The 20,141-nt window shown below is 39.3% G+C and overlaps 4 protein-coding genes across 4 annotated transcripts; 1 reads left to right on the top strand and 3 right to left on the bottom strand.

The window, feature by feature from the left end:
• Nucleotides 1–1,194: 1,194 nt before the first annotated feature.
• LOC137957352 (uncharacterized) lies at nt 1,195–2,123 on the bottom strand. Its single transcript, XM_068805114.1, has 3 exons — nt 1,764–2,123; nt 1,562–1,643; nt 1,195–1,468 (listed from the first exon to the last, which is right to left on the bottom strand). Exons 1-3 carry the CDS (start codon nt 1,875–1,877, stop codon nt 1,299–1,301), a joined length of 366 nt encoding a protein of 121 aa, XP_068661215.1. The 5' UTR covers nt 1,878–2,123; the 3' UTR covers nt 1,195–1,298.
• A 4,232-nt stretch (nt 2,124–6,355) lies between these two features.
• On the top strand, nt 6,356–7,286 carry LOC137955056 (non-specific lipid transfer protein GPI-anchored 29-like). The gene is made up of 4 exons (XM_068801928.1): nt 6,356–6,380; nt 6,512–6,862; nt 6,987–7,064; nt 7,147–7,286. The coding sequence occupies exons 1-4, from the start codon at nt 6,356–6,358 to the stop codon at nt 7,284–7,286; spliced, it is 594 nt and encodes a 197-aa protein (XP_068658029.1).
• A 700-nt stretch (nt 7,287–7,986) lies between these two features.
• Nucleotides 7,987–12,153, bottom strand: LOC137957093 (uncharacterized). The gene is made up of 6 exons (XM_068804802.1): nt 11,602–12,153; nt 10,247–10,332; nt 9,998–10,120; nt 9,176–9,868; nt 8,873–9,095; nt 7,987–8,754 (listed from the first exon to the last, which is right to left on the bottom strand). Exons 1-6 carry the CDS (start codon nt 11,861–11,863, stop codon nt 8,228–8,230), a joined length of 1,914 nt encoding a protein of 637 aa, XP_068660903.1. The 5' UTR covers nt 11,864–12,153; the 3' UTR covers nt 7,987–8,227.
• An 806-nt stretch (nt 12,154–12,959) lies between these two features.
• LOC137957089 (uncharacterized) lies at nt 12,960–18,561 on the bottom strand. The gene is made up of 2 exons (XM_068804798.1): nt 18,039–18,561; nt 12,960–13,382 (listed from the first exon to the last, which is right to left on the bottom strand). The coding sequence occupies exons 1-2, from the start codon at nt 18,393–18,395 to the stop codon at nt 13,209–13,211; spliced, it is 531 nt and encodes a 176-aa protein (XP_068660899.1). The 5' UTR covers nt 18,396–18,561; the 3' UTR covers nt 12,960–13,208.
• Nucleotides 18,562–20,141: the final 1,580 nt, after the last annotated feature.

Below are 20,141 nucleotides of genomic sequence, written 5' to 3' on the forward strand. Positions count from 1 at the left end.
AGTAGTTCCACAAGCTACCTCTATAGAATCTAATGATACCATGACAAATACTATATGATAAATCAATCTCCTTCAATAATTGATCAACCTTGCAACAACCTTGTTGTATGATCAATCAGCCATCTCAAATGATCAATCAATCGTTCAATTTATCTTTTGTCTTATCAATTAACTTGTAGTAATGATCGATCAATCGTGCTCAACCCCACTATATGATCAATCATTCAACCATTCCTATCCACACATACACACACATTATGTTCTAAACTCCAACTAGGGCACCAAACACCTTACCCATCCATCAGCAAAAACAACACAATCGGAAGAATTAAAGAATAAACGAGGATCACGACATAATTTTGATGATCCTTAAGATGGAGCAAATAGTTATTTCTGGTCAGTAATGTCGAGCTCCCGGATTTCCAATATCTCCACTCGGCGGTTGATCTTCTTCCTGATCTTTATTGCCATCTCCGCCGGGTTAAATGCACCACAAATGCTGACCCTCGATTGCTTCCTCTCTATCAAATGGCTATCCAGCTCTGCCAAAACAAAATCCGGAAAACAAGAAAAACCATTAAGCAGTTGGGAGAGTTTTTAAGAGCCAATTCTGTAAAGGCTTTAGAGGTCTTCTTCACCTTGAATCTTGAGCAGGGCTCTCCGAACTTTTCGAAAGCATCCATTGCAGTCGATGTGAATCCGCATCACCATCCAGTAGAAGTGCATCAATGCGTGATAAGAATATGCAGGTCAGATCAAAGTTCCAATTCCTGAGAATCGGTGCTGTTAATTATCAATCGCAAAAATGAAGATGGTGAATGAAAGGTAAGGGGAAAGGTGAACTTGCCTTTTCCGACATGAAGTGGATGCTTTTGGCCGATGATGTCGAGCAGAAAGAAGAAAAGTTAGCTACGATGGCACTTTAGAATGACGGGTTTCTGGTTTTATTACGTTTGATCCGATCTCTCCGGCTGCCATGTCCCTGGTGTCGCTTGGGAATCTAATTTGGCTTAGACAAAGGACAAAAGAAAGGAAGCTTAGTGCTTGTACTTCTCCACTATCCCAAGATTAAATAGCTTCAGTTTTGGGCCGAGGGCAAAGCATCTCTCCCGATGCCTACTTCCCAGTTTCTGTTTGACGGAAAGTCTGCAGATGCTCATCCAATAACCCAGAAAAAGGGATCATCATGGCTCACAAAAGTTCATTTTTAACAATATTGTATTACAGAGTACAGGCGTTCTGTTCTTGGTTCTCAAGCTCGCTTTACAGAAATACACAGCTTGAAATTTTTAACTGAATCAGTTGCAGGGAGGGAGCAATAAAGGCTTCTTCTTTACATTTCTCTCACAATTCCGGCTCCGGTAGGGTTTAATGGAGTCAAGCTGCTTGTTTGATCCTTTCCTAGCAAGACCGCTGCCACTCAGCGTAACCTTCTTCTCCAACACATCCACTATCACAGACGTCGTCTCTGCTTGTAGAAAAACAAGTGGGTGCTAATCAAATTTCTTCCTAGCCAAAACAGAATTGCAGAAATTTTACCATGATGAAGTACTATACTGACCGTCTAGTCTGGAGATGACATCTGCCACTCTCTTCTGGCAATCAAAGCAGCTCATATCTGCTCTTAGAACAATAACCTGAACCTGTTGATACCCATCACCAATGTAGCACGAATCTTCAAATCTGTAAATGCTTCTCGAAAAAGCTCTCGCACACGACAATCGTTGCAGAGAGGTAGAAGAAAAACGATGGTGAGTACTTACGGGGGGCATCGTCAAAGACTCAGCATTTGCAAGGCTGGTGAGGGGTAAAGAAAGAGTCCTGGGCTTCTTTACTGCTTGAAGAAGCTTCATCTTCGCCCGTTCTAATATCGTCATGGCTCCGACTGCTTCATTTCCGCCTGCTAATCTATCTTCTTTATAAGGACTCAAGAAGACAACGATGACTAATCTAAGAGGGGTGAGCAGTCCCGTCTTCTGTAGTGCTGGTGAAGTCGAAGAAGAAAGGAGGGGAAAAAAAAAAAAAAGTGATAATCAAGAAAATTAGGGAAGAGATGAAGTGGGAGAAGCACCTTGCAGGATTTCTTGACATAGATGCGCCACATTCTCTTTTCATCATCTTCTTCGTTTTCTTTCTTTGTTGCAATCTTGTCTGTTAGAAGATGAAATATAAAAGTGTCTCAAAGTAACCTTTTTCAGTAGGAGATGGGAAAAGAAACCTAACAGGAGGTTTAACTCGCTATTATCAAAACATTTCCGCCATTGGATGGGCAGTTTGCTTGGATTGAAGGGCTGAGGCTTCGTGAACCTGTGATAGGCAGAGGAGAGGATATGACAGTAGGGGTAGGTGATATAGTTGATCAGTTGTTACACTCAGGCGTGGTCCATAGCAGTAGCTGGTATTTCATAGCACTGAACTTTGGCTTATTCTTTTCCAATTAACTATTGGGTTTTTTACCAAAATACCAGTTTGAAAAAACTTATTTATGAAAACAAGGAAGACCTCAATTTATTTGCAAAACTACTGAACTTTGACCAATCCACTATACATGTCGACAGTCAAAGGCGACATGTAAGCTTTCATTGCTTACGTGTTGACACCTCATCAATGCGGTATGGTTGTTGAACACATGAGCTGCCACGTCATTATTTTTACACTTCATCTGACATATCATCTGACGTCATTATCAATTTCCCTCTTTGCCCCTTCATCTCTCGCCACGTAAGCCCTCCTTTATATTTTTTTCGTTCTAATGTTTCTTCCTCCATCTATCTCCTCTCCTCTCCTCTCCTATCGCCCTCCCTCCTGCTGCCGCTGCTCGTCCTCTCCCTCGCCCTCACCCTCGACGCCCCCCTCTCGATCGCTCTCTCTTCTTCTCAGCCTCATTTCTCGTTCTTCTTCTCTTTCATCCTCTCGCCGCCCCTTCTCTCAAAATTGAAGCTCTACTCACTCACCAAACCCGAATTTGAATTTCAGAAGCCGATTTAGGTGGGTGATTTTTTAGGGTTTTTGTTAATTGAATCTAATTATTGTATTTAATTATAATGTTGATTTGAATTTAGGTGTTTAATTACTGTATTGATTTTTTTGTGATTACTATTTTATTTCTGATTTTATGTTAATGAAATTTCTGCCCAATTAAATTTATTGTAAATTTTTGAAAGATTTTTAATTAAATAATATATTTTTTAATAATTTATTATTTTATAAATAAGGTGATAAAAAGTATACATATAAATTATATTTTTAAACACTAAAACAACTTTTTTGTATATTTTTTTAATTTATAAATATTTTAAATGGTAATATATGGGTAAGACTTAAGAGTAAAAATTTTTCTATTTATAAATATTTTAAATGGATAATATTGTTACGATATGTTAAAATGTATATTCAATGTAATTTATATTCATAATTGTTGTATAATTTGGGATATGTATATAGGGTTATTTGATTAGGCTTAATGGGATGAGGGGGTATTGTCTTGGGCCCATGGGCCATTTTGTAACAGGAAAACCTAAAGGATATATATTTAATGAAAGGGGAAAAATCTCCAACGGACAGAATTTTGGATTTCGTCGTCGTGTTTCGTTTCGCTGTGAAACCAGAGAGCTACGCTCTCTCTTGTGGATGTTTGGACTGTTCCGTCAATCCCTTGATCTTGTTTTGTCATGGTATCAGAGCTCTGAAGAGTAACCCCGACGTATTTCTCGTCCGACGACCTGTGTTGTCCGACCAATTTTTTTTTCTCTTCACTTCGGCATTGATTTCGGGCGCTGTTAGAAATACTTGTGGGGTGGTTTCGTTGCCGGACGAGTTACGGGGTTCCGTTACCGGAAAGGGGGTTCTCGCCGGAAGGGGAAACGACCCGTAGAGGCTCTCGCCGGAAGCGGAAACAAAAGGGGTTGTCGGCAAGTATTTTCCGAGCTCGGAAACGTTGTGGTTCCGTCGTCGGAAAAGCTCCATCGGTGGTTTCGTTGCCAGAGAAGCTACAGCGCGACGGAGGTTCTCGGCAGAACCTCGCCGGAAGGGAGAACGAAGAAGGTGTTGCATGCCACTTTTCATATGAAGGATCTTGGACGCCTCACCTACTTCTTAGGGTTGGAGGTCCATCACACACTTAAAGGTTTTTTCTTAAACCAACATAAGTATATTCAAGATCTTATCACACTCGCTGGGTTGGAGGACACATCTTCGGTGGCTACCCCTATGGAGGTCAATGTCAAATATCGGAAAGATGAAGGGACTCTCCTTGATGATCCGACTATCTATCGACGTCTAGTCGGGAGTCTCATCTACTTGACTACTACTCGCCCGGACATTTCCTATGCTGTTCATAAGGTCAGTCAGTTTATGGCATCTCCTCGACATCTTCATCTTGCGGCCGTTCAGCGCATCATCCACTATCTGTGCGGCTTCCCTGCTCGTGGTTTATTCTTTCCTACTGGCTCTGCGCTACATCTGGTTGCCTACAGTGATGCTGATTGGGCAGGGTGCCCCGATACCCGTCGATCTACTACAGGCTGGTGTATGTTTTTAGGCGATGCACTAATTTCTTGGAAATGTAAGAAACAAGATCGAGTGTCCAAGTCATCTACCGAGGCCGAGTATCGTGCTATGTCTACTGCGTGTTCGGAAGTTATTTGGCTCCGTGGTCTTCTTACTGAGCTCCAGTTTTCTCAGCCCTCCTCTACACCGCTTCATGCAGATAATACAAGTGCTATACAGATTGCAGCCAATCCGGTTTTTCATGAGCGTACCAAGCATATTGAGGTTGACTGTCACTCCATCCGTGATACTTTGGAGCGCCGGGTAATATCTCTACCGTACATTTCTTCGGATCTTCAAGTGGCCGATGTCTTCACCAAAGCATTGTCTCAATCCCGACATAATTTTTTGGTTGGCAAATTGTTGCTGGTTGACTCACCATCATCAATTTGAGGGGGGATGTTACGATATGTTAAAATGTATATTCAATGTAATTTATATTCATAATTGTTGTATAATTTGGGATATGTATATAGGGTTATTTGATTAGGCTTAATGGGATGAGGGGGTATTGTCTTGGGCCCATGGGCCATTTTGTAACAGGAAAACCTAAAGGATATATATTTAATGAAAGGGGAAAAATCTCCAACGGACAGAATTTTGGATTTCGTCGTCGTGTTTCGTTTCGCTGTGAAACCAGAGAGCTACGCTCTCTCTTGTGGATGTTTGGACTGTTCCGTCAGTCCCTTGATCTTGTTTTGTCAAATATATGGGTAAGACTTAAGAGTAAATTTTTTTCTATTTATAAATATTTTAAATGGATAATATATGGGTACGACTTAAAAGTAAAATTTTTTCTATTTATAAATATTTTAAATCCATAGTAAATGGGTAAGAGTTAGATTATTTCTATTTATAAATATTTTAAATTTATAAATATTATTATTTTTTAAATAAGGTGATAAAAAGTATACAACTAAATTATATTTTTAAACTCTAACATAATTTTTTTGTATTTTATTTTAATTTTTAAATATTTTAAATCGATAATATATGAGTAAGACTTAAGAGTAAGATTTTTTAAATTTATAAATATTTTAAATCCATAATAAATGGGTAAGAGTTAGATTTTTTCTATTTATAAATATTTAAAATTTGTAAATATTATTATTTTGTAAATAAGGTTTTAAAAGTATACAAATAAATTGTATTTTTAAACTCTAAAATAACTTTTTTGTATTTTTTTAATTTATAAATATTTTAAATCTACTTAATTTTCTTATTTTATTTTATTTTTTAAAATATGAAGAAATAAAAAGTGTAACGATAAAAAATTTTAATTAATAAATATTTTAATTGATATTAAATGGTGTTAAATAAGTAAGAGTTAATTTTTTAATTTTTTATTAATTTTTTTAATAATTTATTATTTTAGATATAAGGTAATAAAAAGTGTATTTAATTTTTTTTAAATTTATTCAAAATTTTATCATGTAATGATGTTGTAGCTGACATGGCAAAATATGTGTCAACTATAATGACATGGCAGATGAAGTGTTAACCTACAGTATCACACTGATGACATGGCAACGCGTAAACAGTCAAAGCTTACGTGTCGCATTTAACTCTCCACATATACAATGGACCATTGGTCAAAGTTCGGTATTTTTACAAATAAGTTGATACTCTCGTTTTTTCAAAAATAAGTTTTTTTAAACTGTTATTTTAGTAAAATTCCCTTAACTATTCAAACAAAGTAATTCTTCCTTTCAGACCTTATGTATTCCATGCTCAAGAATTCGTTTGGACGAACCCTGCATGGAAGAGAAGGAGAGAATATTTCAGTTTATGTCAAGGTTCTGTCGGCATGACTGAGAGAGGGACAGACGAAGGTGAGAGAAGAAAGGCCAATACCAGAAGCATGGAGCATCTCACGCTGAAACAGTGAATCGAGAGCTCCTTCATCCTATTTGAAACAAGATTAATGTTCACTTATAATTGCTGCTTCTTCTGGGCATTTCAGCTTCCGACCGTCTGCGTCCCATGGCCATGGCTTCTCCTCCTTCCGTCTTCACCATCTCCGTGGCATTCACACTTCTCGTGTCGGTTCCAGGCTCCCATTCTTCTGATGCGACGGAGCTTGCGGACTGCAGACCCCTACTGCTGCTGCTCGCGCCATGTGTACCTTTCGTGCAGGGATCGATGCCGGCGCCGGTGAGGTCGTGCTGCAACAACTTGAACGATCTGGTGACGCAGCAGCCGGAGTGTTTGTGCTTGTTGCTCAATAACACTTTCTCCTTACCCGTCAACCAGACGCAGGCACTTCGCCTCCCCCAACTCTGCAACCTCAAGGCTGACCCCTCTTCCTGCCCAGGTACCTCTCTCTCCTTCTACTTCTCAGCTTCCACTATCTATTATCGGTTCCGCTTAGCTTTCACAGATAAACTATCCAGCTTAGCTGAGCTTTCTCTTCTGTTTCGTATTATGAACATTGCAAGGGTTACCTGATCTGCCTCCAATGGCTACTCCGGGACCGCGATCCGTCCTTGCACCGACTGAAAACTCTTCAACGACAGGTAGAGTAAATTTCATGTACCATCCGCTGCTGAATCTGTCAGGAGTTGAACTGATTTAACCATCTTATATGATAATTTCCAGCTCCTCCGGTGATGGGTCTAGTTACGAAGAGCCCCTTCCTTAGTTCATCAGAACGGGTCAAAACAGAATCAGCATGGGTGGTTGCAGCTGCTGCTGCACCTCTACTTATCACCATTTTCATACTTGGTGGAAGGACATAGAAGCTGGGTTGCCATTGTTCTGCTTTAGCTAAGAACAAAGGAAAATCTGAGACGTTGTTTTAATTACTAGTTCAACAGGGTATTGAATCTTTAAACCTCCATTTTTCTATTTCTACGTTAAGATTAGGCTGTTCAGACTTCACTATGGGTCTCAGATAGAATATTTAGGGTGGAATCGCAGAAACATTGTCCTTAAATGTTCTTTAGAATTGAAGGTCCTGTAACAGGCTTATAGAGAGACAAATCAGGAATTTTCCGCAGTTGCCAATTAATTCCAATTTTAACGGGAGGAGCAACATTCTTGATCAAATAAATCGGAACGATTTGAGCTATGAATACAAACAGCCAACATCCAGTCATAAAGATGGATTCTGGACCATTTCTTTGTTCGTTACTGGGGGAAGCACCCGACAAACTATGATGAAAATTTGCGACAACCACACAAACATAATCTTCCGGTTTCTCCACTGACGGCCAAACAGCACCACAATATCAAACTGACATTATTGTCTTTGGCCCACTCGCCGGATATTTCTCATAACTTTCATGAATAAGATACTGCATTTGGTTGAGAAGTTTTGCCCGGTGGAAGAGATAATGTCGCGACTTGCTGAATAAAGTGAAGGCAAAATGATGAAGACTAACTCAATAATTTTCTAATCTAGATATTAGTATTCAAAATCTGAACAACAGCTGGAAGAGACAAAAAAATATTCTCCTTGAGTTCATTCATTCACGTCGATAATTGTAAACTCAGACATATGATACAACATGGTACAATCATCCCTGGCTACGGCAACGCCGCGCCTATGAGATATTCTACATTCAGACGGAGAATCTCTCCATCACGGGTTAAAAAGCTGTGGCTGCCAACAAACATGGCAACTTCTCTAAGAATTATGATCAGGGAGAAGGCTAAAAAGAAATTAAATTAGAAGAAATCATCTGGACATGACTAAGTTTGAAACGGGCATCGATGACATAAAAAGAGGATCACTGCTGTATTTGCAGACCTCACGGTCCACTTTCAAGGACATGGGAACCACGAAACCCTCGCACACTTCTGATCCCTCTGCATTATCTGAACTGCTACCTGATTTCTGACTACCACTCCCAAGCCTCCTCTTTGAAGTCAAGTTACTCCTACAAATACTCCGTTTTCGCTTCTTCGAAACGCTCCACTTCAAGTGAACAAATCTTTCACCTTGTTTCACATCAGGAACATCCTCGCCCAGACTACTACAAAGGCCCTCGTCTGCCTCATCCAAGCTTCTTGCCGGAGAACACTTACTTCCAGACTGTCTAACATCATTCAACTCAAAATCATCAGTGGCACTCTTTTCACCTCCACTTATCAAGGCCAAGCTCAAGAGATCAGGCCTGGGATTAATAGGATTCCATCTGTTGCCTACCCAATCTTTGGCATCTCTCAAGTCACTCGAACTGAATTCTGCAGTTTGCCCTTCCCCTGCAATCACAAACGTTCAAGTAAAGAGAAATTCAGTCTCTTGATTCCAATGACCACAACATCATCTTACATACAAATAATTAAAGACAAGAAAATGAATACAAAGATAAATATATACCTGGAAAATAAACAGAGTACTTGTCCTCTGGCAATTTCTTAACAATAAACCCCTCCCACCAACCCTGATGCCACCGCACCTCTACAGCAGAACCAACACCAAAGTCTTCCATGGAGACCACCGCCTTCCCTTCATTTGGTGGGCATGGCCTCACAATTTCTCTTTCACCCAATCGTAGACCCAATCTATCAATTGGTGCAATTTTTGAGGCTAGAATCCATTCCTGTAAAGAATCAAAATGGAGTAAGAGGAGAGAAAAAGCACAGCCAAAACAGAACCTAGGGCAAAGCAGACAAACAATACCTCCAGATTGCCCATATCATCAGCATCCTGCAGATCCTGATAGCGAACCTTCACCTTTTCTTTGTTCCTCTTGATAATCACAGCCTCAAACCAACAGCCCCTGATTCCACTATCCTGGCAGAGAACTTCCACTTGAGAACCTATAGATAACTGAGAAAGACTGTCAGTCTTGGCTGCATCCTTCTCAGATAAAGAACGAGGAAATGGGATCTTGGAAGATGGCTTGCTTGCTCCATTGCACTGCAAATTTACAGCTTTCAGTTTTCTTACAGACTTTTTACTGTTTCCAGCAGAAGCAGACGTGCTGTATATGTATTTGAGGAATTCTTGGTTCCAGTAACCCTGGACCAGGGAGATATCAAATGGCGTAATATCATCATCATCAAACTGCCGGTGGCACATATATGGATCCCAGTGTCCATTCGTTGCTTCATTCAAGAACCTTTGAAAATGTTGAGGACTTAGCACCGTTGCCAACCCATCTATGCATTCAACACTGAGATCTTGACGACAAAGAGAAAAGAAAATCTCTCTGTCATTAAAATTGGGAGGTAAAACAATACCAACCTCATCGATTTTATGAAACCATCGTACCACAACCATATTGTTCCCTCTGACGTCTTCATACATATCTTCCAAGTATGCAACCAGTCTCTTACACCCTTCAGTCATTACATAAACAAAATCATGCACCTGTTGCATGCAAATATAACAAAAAATAAAAAAACAGACAAAATGAGCAAAAATAAACTTTAACTATAACATGAGCAAAACAATCAGAAAAACGATGTAGAAAATAAGTCTAAAACAAATTGTACTCACAGTTATTGTAATTCCATTGCGGCAAAATGACTGATAATGATTTCGAGACTTCCGGCAGGTCCAAGGGGAACCTAACCACAAAAAATCCTTTGATTGTTGTCCATTTTTCTTTGTAAGAAAACCCTGAATAGAACAGAGAGTGGAGAGACAAAAAAAAGTAATTCATTGGTAAATTGTATAGGTAACTAAGCATATAAGTGAAAGAAAGGACACTGCAGTAATTTAACTTTAGGTCAACTATATAATTACCTTGGAAGAGGGAGTATCAGTAGAGCAAGGATCTTCTTCGTCCAAAAACCTATCAACCTGTGGAGAGGATCCACAAGAAACAGAACCTGATAAACAGAACATAATAGTTGTTCATAACAACAGACCTTTAGTGAAGAAAATTTTACATGTACAAGAAAATATTGGGAGTTGGGAGGAAAATGCTAAACAATCTAAATCAGTCGCTTAAACCATAAATAAATATATCAAATTAAAGAAAACAGGAGAAGACTTAAAATTACTAATTGGGAAAATTCGATCAGGGGTTCTGAAAAGAAACAGAAACCAAAGCTTTTTCAAGATAAAAAAAAAAAATTGAAAAAAAGGACTTTAGAAGGTCCGCATAAATGCGGAAATTAAGTGAGAAACCAGTTAGATGGCACTTCAATTGGATAAGGCACCTCAACCACTTCATATGAGTAAAATTAGAACATGATGGACCCTCAAAATCGCAGCTTGGCTACATAGATCTAAATTGAGGTATACCCAGCTGAGATATTGGAGATTATGAGACAAGATTCCTTTTTTTCTTCGAATGGGCAGTGAATCAAGATTTAAATTAACAAACTCCAACAAGTTAAGGACGTAGAAGAGTAAAAACCTCGCCCGTGCCTTTTTGCTAATATAAAAACTCCGTACTATGCGTATGAGCTTCGGCTCAGAAAGAAAGTGAAAACAAACAGGTTAATATGGAAAGAGAACAGATCTATGTGGTTCAAAAAGTCTGCAGCGAGTTGATGGAAAACTTCTCCCCTAGAAGAAAAAAGAAAAACCACGGTTTCTCCTTCCCACATTTTCCAGAAAAAATTTAAAAAAAAAAAATCGTATCAAAACCTTAATTCATCCCTCTGGAAAGGCGAATATAGAGTTGATCTGTCATTCAGTAACATGGAGGTTCAAATCGGAAGCAGAGAAACTACAGCATCGATCCTATGGTGAGAAAGCCAAAAGCCGTAAAGAGGAATTGTCGCCCCATCACAAAATTGACATCTCCCGTTAAATGAGAAACACTAAAATGCAACGAAAGATCCAAAATTGACTCCGCCCCTTTTGAAGAGAGAAAATTCAAGACCAACAATGAAAACATATTAGAAAGAAACCGCAGTTCCTAAAAAAAAAGTGACTACCAAAACGAAAACGAAAAAGTTTCGTCTGTTTCGACCATAAATATTAATCTCTCAAACAGATATCAAACCACTTAATCCGTTCACGGCGAGGGCGTAGACCCCAGCAATACCAAACCAAAACCTGAAAAACACCTTCCAAGCGAAAAAAAAAAACACATACGATTGGAAAGAAAGCCCAAAAGGGCCACAAAATAAACAGAAGACACAAACCTGTAACAAGAGAAGAAAGCCAATCCACCACTTCTCTTCTAGAGCGCCACTTGAGACACGAGGAGGGTCTCAGCGACCTCAAGAAGTGATTAGGAACCGTATAAGTCATATGCCTCAAACTCCTCTCTTTTCCAACCACGGCGAGGTCAGATCCACCATCTGCCCGATCGAGATAATAATGAACAACCCGGTTACCCTTCTCGTTGGAAACAGAAACCTCTTCCCATCTCACAAAAAGCTTCCCATACATGGCATCCGCCATCGGCTTGTCAAAGAGGAGATGCACGTTCTTCCTTCTTTGAAACAGTAAAAAGAAATAAATAAATAAAACCCTAACGTTATCCCTAAAGCCTAAAAATCCAGAGAGGGGGAGGGGGAGGGGGAGGGGGAGGGGGAGGAGGAGGAGATCTGTATAAATAAAGGAATTTGAAAGCGGGAAAGGGCTCTTCCCACGGCCTTCTCGCTCAAAGTTTCCTTATTCCCTCTCCCTACGACTGTAACCCGAAAAAGCTCGTTTTCCTTCTATTTAAGTAATTGAAATGGTGTGGAAGCCGGAGGAGGAGGGAGAATGAATAGAGATGGATATCAACGGCGGAGATGGCCCCTCCTACTGTAAACGCTTACGAAACCGCCTCGAAGCTGCGTGGATTCTGAGGGAAGGTGGGGAGGGAGGATTAATGAATAAGGGTTTGGAGTTGACATAAATTACGAAAGGAACCTGAGGCGGTTTGGACTTTCAATGTGGGCCCCGCCTCATTTGGATAGATTTTTTCGGGAGAGAGAGAGAGTGGCAGGGCTGCTTAGCTGGCGCAAGTGGGTGAGGGGTGAGGAATGTGGCCCGGTTTATGGAAATTAATTACAGCCCAACGTTTTTATCTTACTTGTTTTTCACTCCGGTTCTCCGGGCGGGGCCCAGACCCCGGGTTAAACTAAAATGTGTAATATTCCAAGCAGAAATGGGTCCCACTTAGAAGCCGGCGGCCGACGGAATCTTTTTTCCTGTATGGCGGCCGGTAAATTTGACCCGATAAGCACGTGACTTGGCCGCGGGGGAGTGGATGTGTGTCCGCCGCCAAACAGAAAAATCTAGAAGGGGATGGGACCCACGTTGGTGGTGGCCCACTGTGGCATGACTTCTATGATTACACCACACGCACCCTGCTGGACCAACTAAGCCCAATCAACTGGGTTTGGACCAGATTTCGAGCTGAGCAAGTCTTTAGGTCCAACTGAACCGGGTTCAAATTGCTAGGCTAATGGCAAATAAGAGGAAAGACTTCCCTCCCTTCTCTGGATGAGTAATTAAATCAGGTTAATTAGTTCACAAGTTGATCAAAATAACCCGAATTTGTCAGCTAGATTTAAACCCATTTCAAGTATATATACTTCTAACATAGACAAGAAGTTAAGTTTGGTTAACAGAAATAAAAATATAATAACAAGCTCAAATTCGAAATGCTTGTTGCAGTTTTGAGGCTCCTTTGAAGGAAGAAGACAAATATGGGGTGGAAAAATACAAAATATAAACACAATAGTCAACTAAGACAAAGATGGCCTGTTCATTAAAATGGAAACCAGAATGACACCAACTCCTCCAAGGGCTAAAGCTAGTCCAGGCTCGGAGCATTCTCTGTAGGATTGCCCTCAAAAACTCCTGAATCAGATGCTTCAGGTTCATCAAGCAGTTCTCTTGACTGAACTGACTCTTTATATACAGGAGTGTCTTTAAAATCGGTTGCCCCTTCGTTGTATGTGGCAACCGCAACGCCACAAGCAATCAGCTGAAAGAGAATGAAGTTGGTCAATGTTGTAATCAGAGAAGAAGAAGAACAAAGCTTTTCCAAATTAATCATAACTTTCTACTGCAAAACAGCGATGAATACTTCCATGCACATGCAGGAGTAGTCGTGATAGAAACCCAAAATTACCCCTAAAGAAACAAGAGAAGATTAAAAGTAGAAGAAAAAAAGAAAAATAGAAAAAAAAAAAAGCACCACAAAACAAGAAAGTGCACCTCCAAGAAACAAGGGGCATAGGGCAAAAAGGGAAAATGTCCAAGGGGTGTGGGGTATGAGGGCAAAGGGGGGAAAATGTACCATCTTCTTGATAAATTTATGTAATCTTTCATTTCTTAGAATCTCTCCTATGTTGATGTAATCTTCTTAAAATCTCTCCTTGAGTTATGTAATCATAGTTGATTAAGGAGTTTCCCAAATAATGGCTGTGTTGGCTGAAGGAAGAAATTAGTCAAACTTTTTTTCCAAAATTTCTCTTGCCTCTCTTTCCCCTCTCAAATTTGTGCCCTAGCACTTCTCCTCTCTTTTCTCCTTCTTCTTCTCTCTGTGCCTTCTAATTCTCTCTCTTTCTCCCTCTGTTCTCCCAATTCTCTCTTCTTCCCTTCTATCTTAGCATAACCCTCTTAACCTCTTCAACTCTTCCTTCAATTTTAGAAAAAGATAAGGACCTTTCACAAGTAGGGTTCTTATCAAAAAACATTTTATGAATTGGTATCAGATGAGTAGAAATATGTCAGAGCAACACGGCAAAATGGGCCACAACAAACTTTGAATAGCGTACAAGGCATTGTGGGCTCAAAGATTAGATTAACCTCCAGGAACATGGATAATTTAGGCCCAAGGTCTGCCTTAGCAGTATATGGTACTGTACCAGTACCCAAAGTTTTGGATACATTAGGCCAATGTTGGAAGATTAACATTGTTATATCTATGTTATGGGCTCAATAACATCCAGAGTCATGACTAGACGTAGGACTTAAGTGGTGTCACTTTAAGTTAGAGTAAGGGTTGGGTTTAATGTAATTTTGAGTTATGTATGGGCCACGTCATGGCTTGGGAAGTGTTTAGTGGTTGGCTTGGGAAATGATGTCTTGGGAAGTATATGCTTTGGGGAAGAGTAAACATCATGGGAATGACTTGGGAAATGTAGGGACGTCATGGGGAAGAGCAGAGCTTAGGGAAGTGTTAGCGTCATGGCCTTCTTCTTATAAGGAGGACGCTAGTCTGTATGAAAATCAAGTATTAATCAAAGTAGTTGTAGCAACGTCGGATTCTCCCTTGGAGGTCCAGGGTGAGCTTCCCTTCACAAGCTCAGTTATCCTCACGCCCTTTCATCTTCCTTGCCATGTCTCCCTACGGGTCCCCCCTGTATCCGATCCGGGATTACAGGAACTTCTTCCCATCTTCTCAAACGTATTCCAACCAGGAACCGAGAGACGATCGTCGGGTGAATCGATGGGGCGTAACAACTTGAAAATGTTAAGCACCTAGCCAATACTACCCAAAAGACCGGCCTGTTAGGAGCGGAAGGTATAAGAACGTAACCCAAGACCATAACAACACACCCCACCTTCGCGAGCCAACGACCACGGCGGCGCAACGACACTAGCCCGACCGCGATAATACCTAGACGCGACCTACCAGTATTTTAATCCAGCCTTTGCGCCCGTGCAACGACACTGGCCCGACCCAGGGCTTATCACAAGGACCTACCAATATTTTAATCTGGCCTTTGCGCGTCCCGGGACTCGAACTCACGACGTGGGATCCCGCTCTGATACCAAATGTTAAGCACCTAGCCAATACTACCCAAAAGACCGGCCTGTTAGGAGCGGAAGGCATAGGTACTTAACCCAGGACCATAACAATCTACTGCTGCCCTTGATGTAGAACCACATAGGGAAGGTCCGCATTTGGGGGGTATCAATCATTACATTGATATGTAACACTGAGTAGCAAATCAAGAGTTGGGACTTCATTTATGTCATAGTAATCCCTTTATAAAAACATTTAGTAATATCACCCTTAATCTCCTATTCAAGAGGTAGTCCAAGTAGTCATAACATTGCAAATTCTAGACAACTTGGTCATAATGGATGGCTTGGACATGTTTGGCACTAACACTTATCCTATTGCCGAGTAACTTATCTATGAGGGATTGTTCAAAATAATAATAATAATAAAATAAATAAATAAAATAACAGAACTAAAGAAAGATGCTTCTAAAGTTTAACCTGATGCACACAGATCTCTACCCTAGAACATAAGTTGACTATTGAATGGTAAAAGTGTTATCCCAAGGTTATTTACATTGAAATAAAACCTCTTCAGCTTTATTAGATGATTGCATTCTGTATCTCTGCATTCCAGATTATAAGCTGTGATATTATAAGCAAGTGGGACAATAAAGCTACTTTTGATAATCTGCGGAAAAGGGGCAAGATGCAGGAAAGTAGAAATGTTTACCTCCACTTAAAATACTCTCAATGAAAACTAGGCTGCCTTAGAAAGTACTAATTCTCTCTTATCAGCTTGGTAAGAATTTGAGGACTACAAACTCTCCTAACTTTAAAGAATTAACCAATAATTGGACAAAATATTTGCCGATTCAGGAGACAAAACTTACAGTTCTTACACACACAAGGCGTTCCATATAAAGAGCTTCTATCAGAAGATAAACTGCAAGAATCCATATGGAGAGTAGCAGTATTGGGTGGATGGAAATCTCAGGTGCCAGAAAATCGAAGTTCAATCCCCAGGTTCTTTATCATCCCGTTGGTGAAATATATTTTCTTTATAAAAAATATAAAAAAAATCCCCAGGTTCTTTGCTGATTCAGGAGACAAAAACAAACAGTTCTCACACACTCAAGGCATCCCATATAAAAAAGCTTCTATCAGAAAATAAACTGTTAGAATCCGTATGGAGTCTAGCAGCATTGGGCTATTAGCTGGGTTCTTACCCATAGACATCTCGGATGCAAGAAAATCCAAGTTAAATCCCCAAGTTTTTTAGAAAATCACTTAGACCTTGCAAGCAGAATACCGAATGGGTAAGACTGTAGTCACTTAAACCTGAAAATATGAGCTGGATTAAATAACTCCAGTTGTCAACAACTTACAGGACCATGGGTATGAGAGCACTTATTAAGACTATATCTTAGACAGAACCTTCAGAGACAAACTAAAAACTTTTTTTTTTGTTCTATTCAACAGGTACCAACAAACCATATCAGGACTTGTGTGTATAAGCCTTCAGCCACAGAAAATAAGTAATAACACAAGCAGAAGTTAAAGACATTTAGATCTGATAAAATGCTACACCAATTTTGAAAACCTCCAGATTTCAACATCAACCTTCATGCATAAATGAAATTACAGTGTGAATCAGCTCATAAAATTTATGTTAGTGAAGTACATAAATTTGTTGATGCATTTTACAAATCCTTTTCAGAAAAAAAGGGGACTTACAATGTAAACAGGCACATACATGTCTAAATCCTAAATGTCGTCAAAGGAGACTCGTTGCCAACTCTACCATCCAATCTATTGTTTTTCATTGTAAAACAAAGGTAGGAGTCATGTCCATTGACATACAAAGTTGTGGATCGGACAATGTGGATTTTTAAGTTCTCTCCACCGTTTTGTTCTCTACTTCTCAATCTCTTTTTCAGTTGATTCTCAACCATACATGGACAACAAGTAGAGTTGAAAGTCTACTATTTTTATTTCCCAAATCCTTTAGCAAGCCAGCATGCACTCATTAATTATCTTCATATTTTGTATGAGCATACAAAATGTAGGAGAAGAGTTTGTATTAGGCTTTAGATGAGCCCTTGTCCTCCACGGTACAGAGGAGACCTTTTCTATAGTTTTTCCATGACAAGGGAAAAGTTATTCATTCCCAGGTATTCATTCTCAGTACTGTATTACAACAGACTGCTTCCATTCCCTTCCTTCTTCATGTTTAGCTTTCAGAAAAGTAGGAACTTAATAATATAGTAGTCCTGTATCGCTTCTTGCAGAGACACTATCACGTTCGAGTCCTCCTCACATTATTCAATTAACAGCAAACAAGAGATTGAAGCTTCTTCCTCATAACAACGTTACTGCCAATGCTGAAAATAAAGAATTTCGGACCAAAACATAGTTTTAGATTCCCTAAAGAAGGTCTCTCTTCTCAAAAACATAAAACAAAGACTTTTCTCTCACCTATACACTAACAAAAAATATCCTCTGTGGTAGCCACAGTTGTCGTCGTTCGTGTAACAGTTTATCTCCAATCAAATTGCAGAACACAGTTTAGTTTTAGTTGTTCATGAACAGAACAAGCAACGCTTCAAGTATAAGCTCAATTTACTGGTAGTGAAAATCCAGCCAAAGAAGGACTACGAAACCTGAAACCGTCTATAAATTCTACTGCTCGTGTCTGATTAGCAATTCTATTCCTCTGATAATCTAAAGTTCCAATTACGCAAACCAAAATGACATCCCGCAGTCTCGGAAATTCCCTACTTTTAATTGACAGCCAAGAGGCCTTAGAGCACTGAGAGGCAATTAATTTCGATTCATCACCAAGGAAATCAAAACAATACTCAGAACATGGAAGAGAACCAAAACAAAGATAGCAGAGAACACGAACCGCGAAAACAACGCCGAAAGCCCACATGTACTGAACGAAGAAGCCGAGGGCATCCCACCGCGGGCCCTCCCAGAAGTCAGGCTTGTCACCAGGGAGCTCCGGTAACAAATACCCATCATCCACGGAGTCAGAGGAAACTGATTCGGGTCCCTCTTCGGAAGAGGGAGACTGTTGGAGCGACTCCTCGCGAGTGGGGGTTGTGGTGAGTGACTTTCTGGTGCGAGACGAGACTCGCCTGGCACGAGGGATGTGTGAATCCCATCGACGAGAAGAGACGAGGAGAGGAGTAGCTGGAAGAGAGAATCTGGCTACGGGACGGAGCGTGACGAAGAGCGTTGCGCCGGAGGATAAAGCCATGAAGGGATGGTGAAGGGGGGTCTGGGAGCTTCATCACCATAAAATGAGAGTTTGCTCAACAGAATCTTTTAAGCGATAAGAGATACCATAAGCTGCTGCAGATTTGTAAGCGTCACCATGAATTGACTGAGAGTTTCGTATTTTATTAGTCCCAAATCCAACCGAAGAGATGAGTCCCCTTTGTCAAACTCTCTCCAATACATCTGTCCCTCTCTTCATCTCTTTCTCTCTTCCGACTCTCACATTAATTATCATGGGATCCTGAATCCAAAACTGAGCAAAATTTGTTGATGTGGAACGCATAATTTACCAAGATAACTTAGTTCTACACGAACAAGTTCCAATATTGGTCGATGAGGTATATGATAAAATTATCATTGTGTTAATCCTCAAAACCAAATCACATAAAATGAATCTTCAAATTGACATGAACATCAAATTATGAATTCTTGATTACATAATTCATATCCCACAAGTTGTTTAAGTAATTTTTGTGGGGTATATAATTTGGTTTGGAGAGTTCACTCCTTGCTACGAAGATTCAGTGACTTTGGTACCTAAATTTGCTTGGGTCAACTTTTGAAGACAAATTTAGACTTCCCTTGGGAATCCAAATTTGTTTCACCACATTAATTTTAGATCTTCCAACTGAACACTCAATCACATAATGTCCTATGATTTCACAAACGTAACATCCATCATTATGCATCGGTGAGGTTGTGACCTTTGTCACATTTGTCCTATGAGAACTACTAGATTCTCTTTCTATTTTAGTCTCATGAACCTTAACTCTAAATTCCAACTTTCTCACTTTTTTTTCGGGATCTAATCATACAAGTATCTTTTCCCAAGTTATAATCTTTAAAGCATGAGATAAGTCGTGTGTTCTTCTTTCAACTATAAAGTTATTGGATTTTACTAGTTTGTTTTTCATTTTGTAATTCTAAAATCTTAGAGCAATACAAATCATTGTTTTTCTCAATTCAAGAATGTTTGAAGAATATTCATCTAGTTTCTCACATTCTAAAATGAGCATTATGTTTTCTTTTCTAAGTTCTTCTAGCTTTGTGGAAAAGTCAGTTTTTAATGAATTGATTTCCTTTTCTAGTTTGGAAAGTTGCCCCCTTAGGGGGGGTTAGTCAACAAATTGGAAATTTGATCTTCATCTTCATCTTCATCTTATGCATCTACATGATCTTCATCTTCGAAATAGGTGTTAGTGTGGACAAGTTCATCTTCGAAATCTTCGAAATAGGGTGTTAGTGTGGACAAGTTCATCTTCATCTTCATTTTTGAAATTTAAAACCATTGATTTTATTAATTATAAAAATACGTTAATTTAACCAAGTGTTTGAGTTAACAATATTTTAATTACCACTATTAAATCACTAATACAATAGAGTAAATAAAAAATAAATATGATTAATGAATAAAAAAGTATTATATTAATAACATAAGATAGATTTTTTACATGGTATTAATTAATAATATATTTTGACAAAATTAAAAGTAATTAATTAATCAAATGCATACTTTAATTATATTTTATTTACCTGAGACTTAAATATGAGGTTTAATATAGTAATAAAATTGAACAAAAATAATAAATAAATACATATACAACTTTATTAATAACCTAAAAAAAGATTATTCTAATAACAAGTTCGTGCCTTTAATATTAAAATCATCAAGTTACAAGTTTAGTACATATAAACGACGCATGTTCAAAAGTAATAAGATACAACC

This window comes from Aristolochia californica, unplaced genomic scaffold (assembly GCF_029961685.1).
Source record: "Aristolochia californica isolate CCGP_79_NKW_82.1479 unplaced genomic scaffold, dmAriCali1.0.hap1 SCAF_2, whole genome shotgun sequence".
NCBI lineage: Eukaryota > Viridiplantae > Streptophyta > Magnoliopsida > Piperales > Aristolochiaceae > Aristolochia > Aristolochia californica.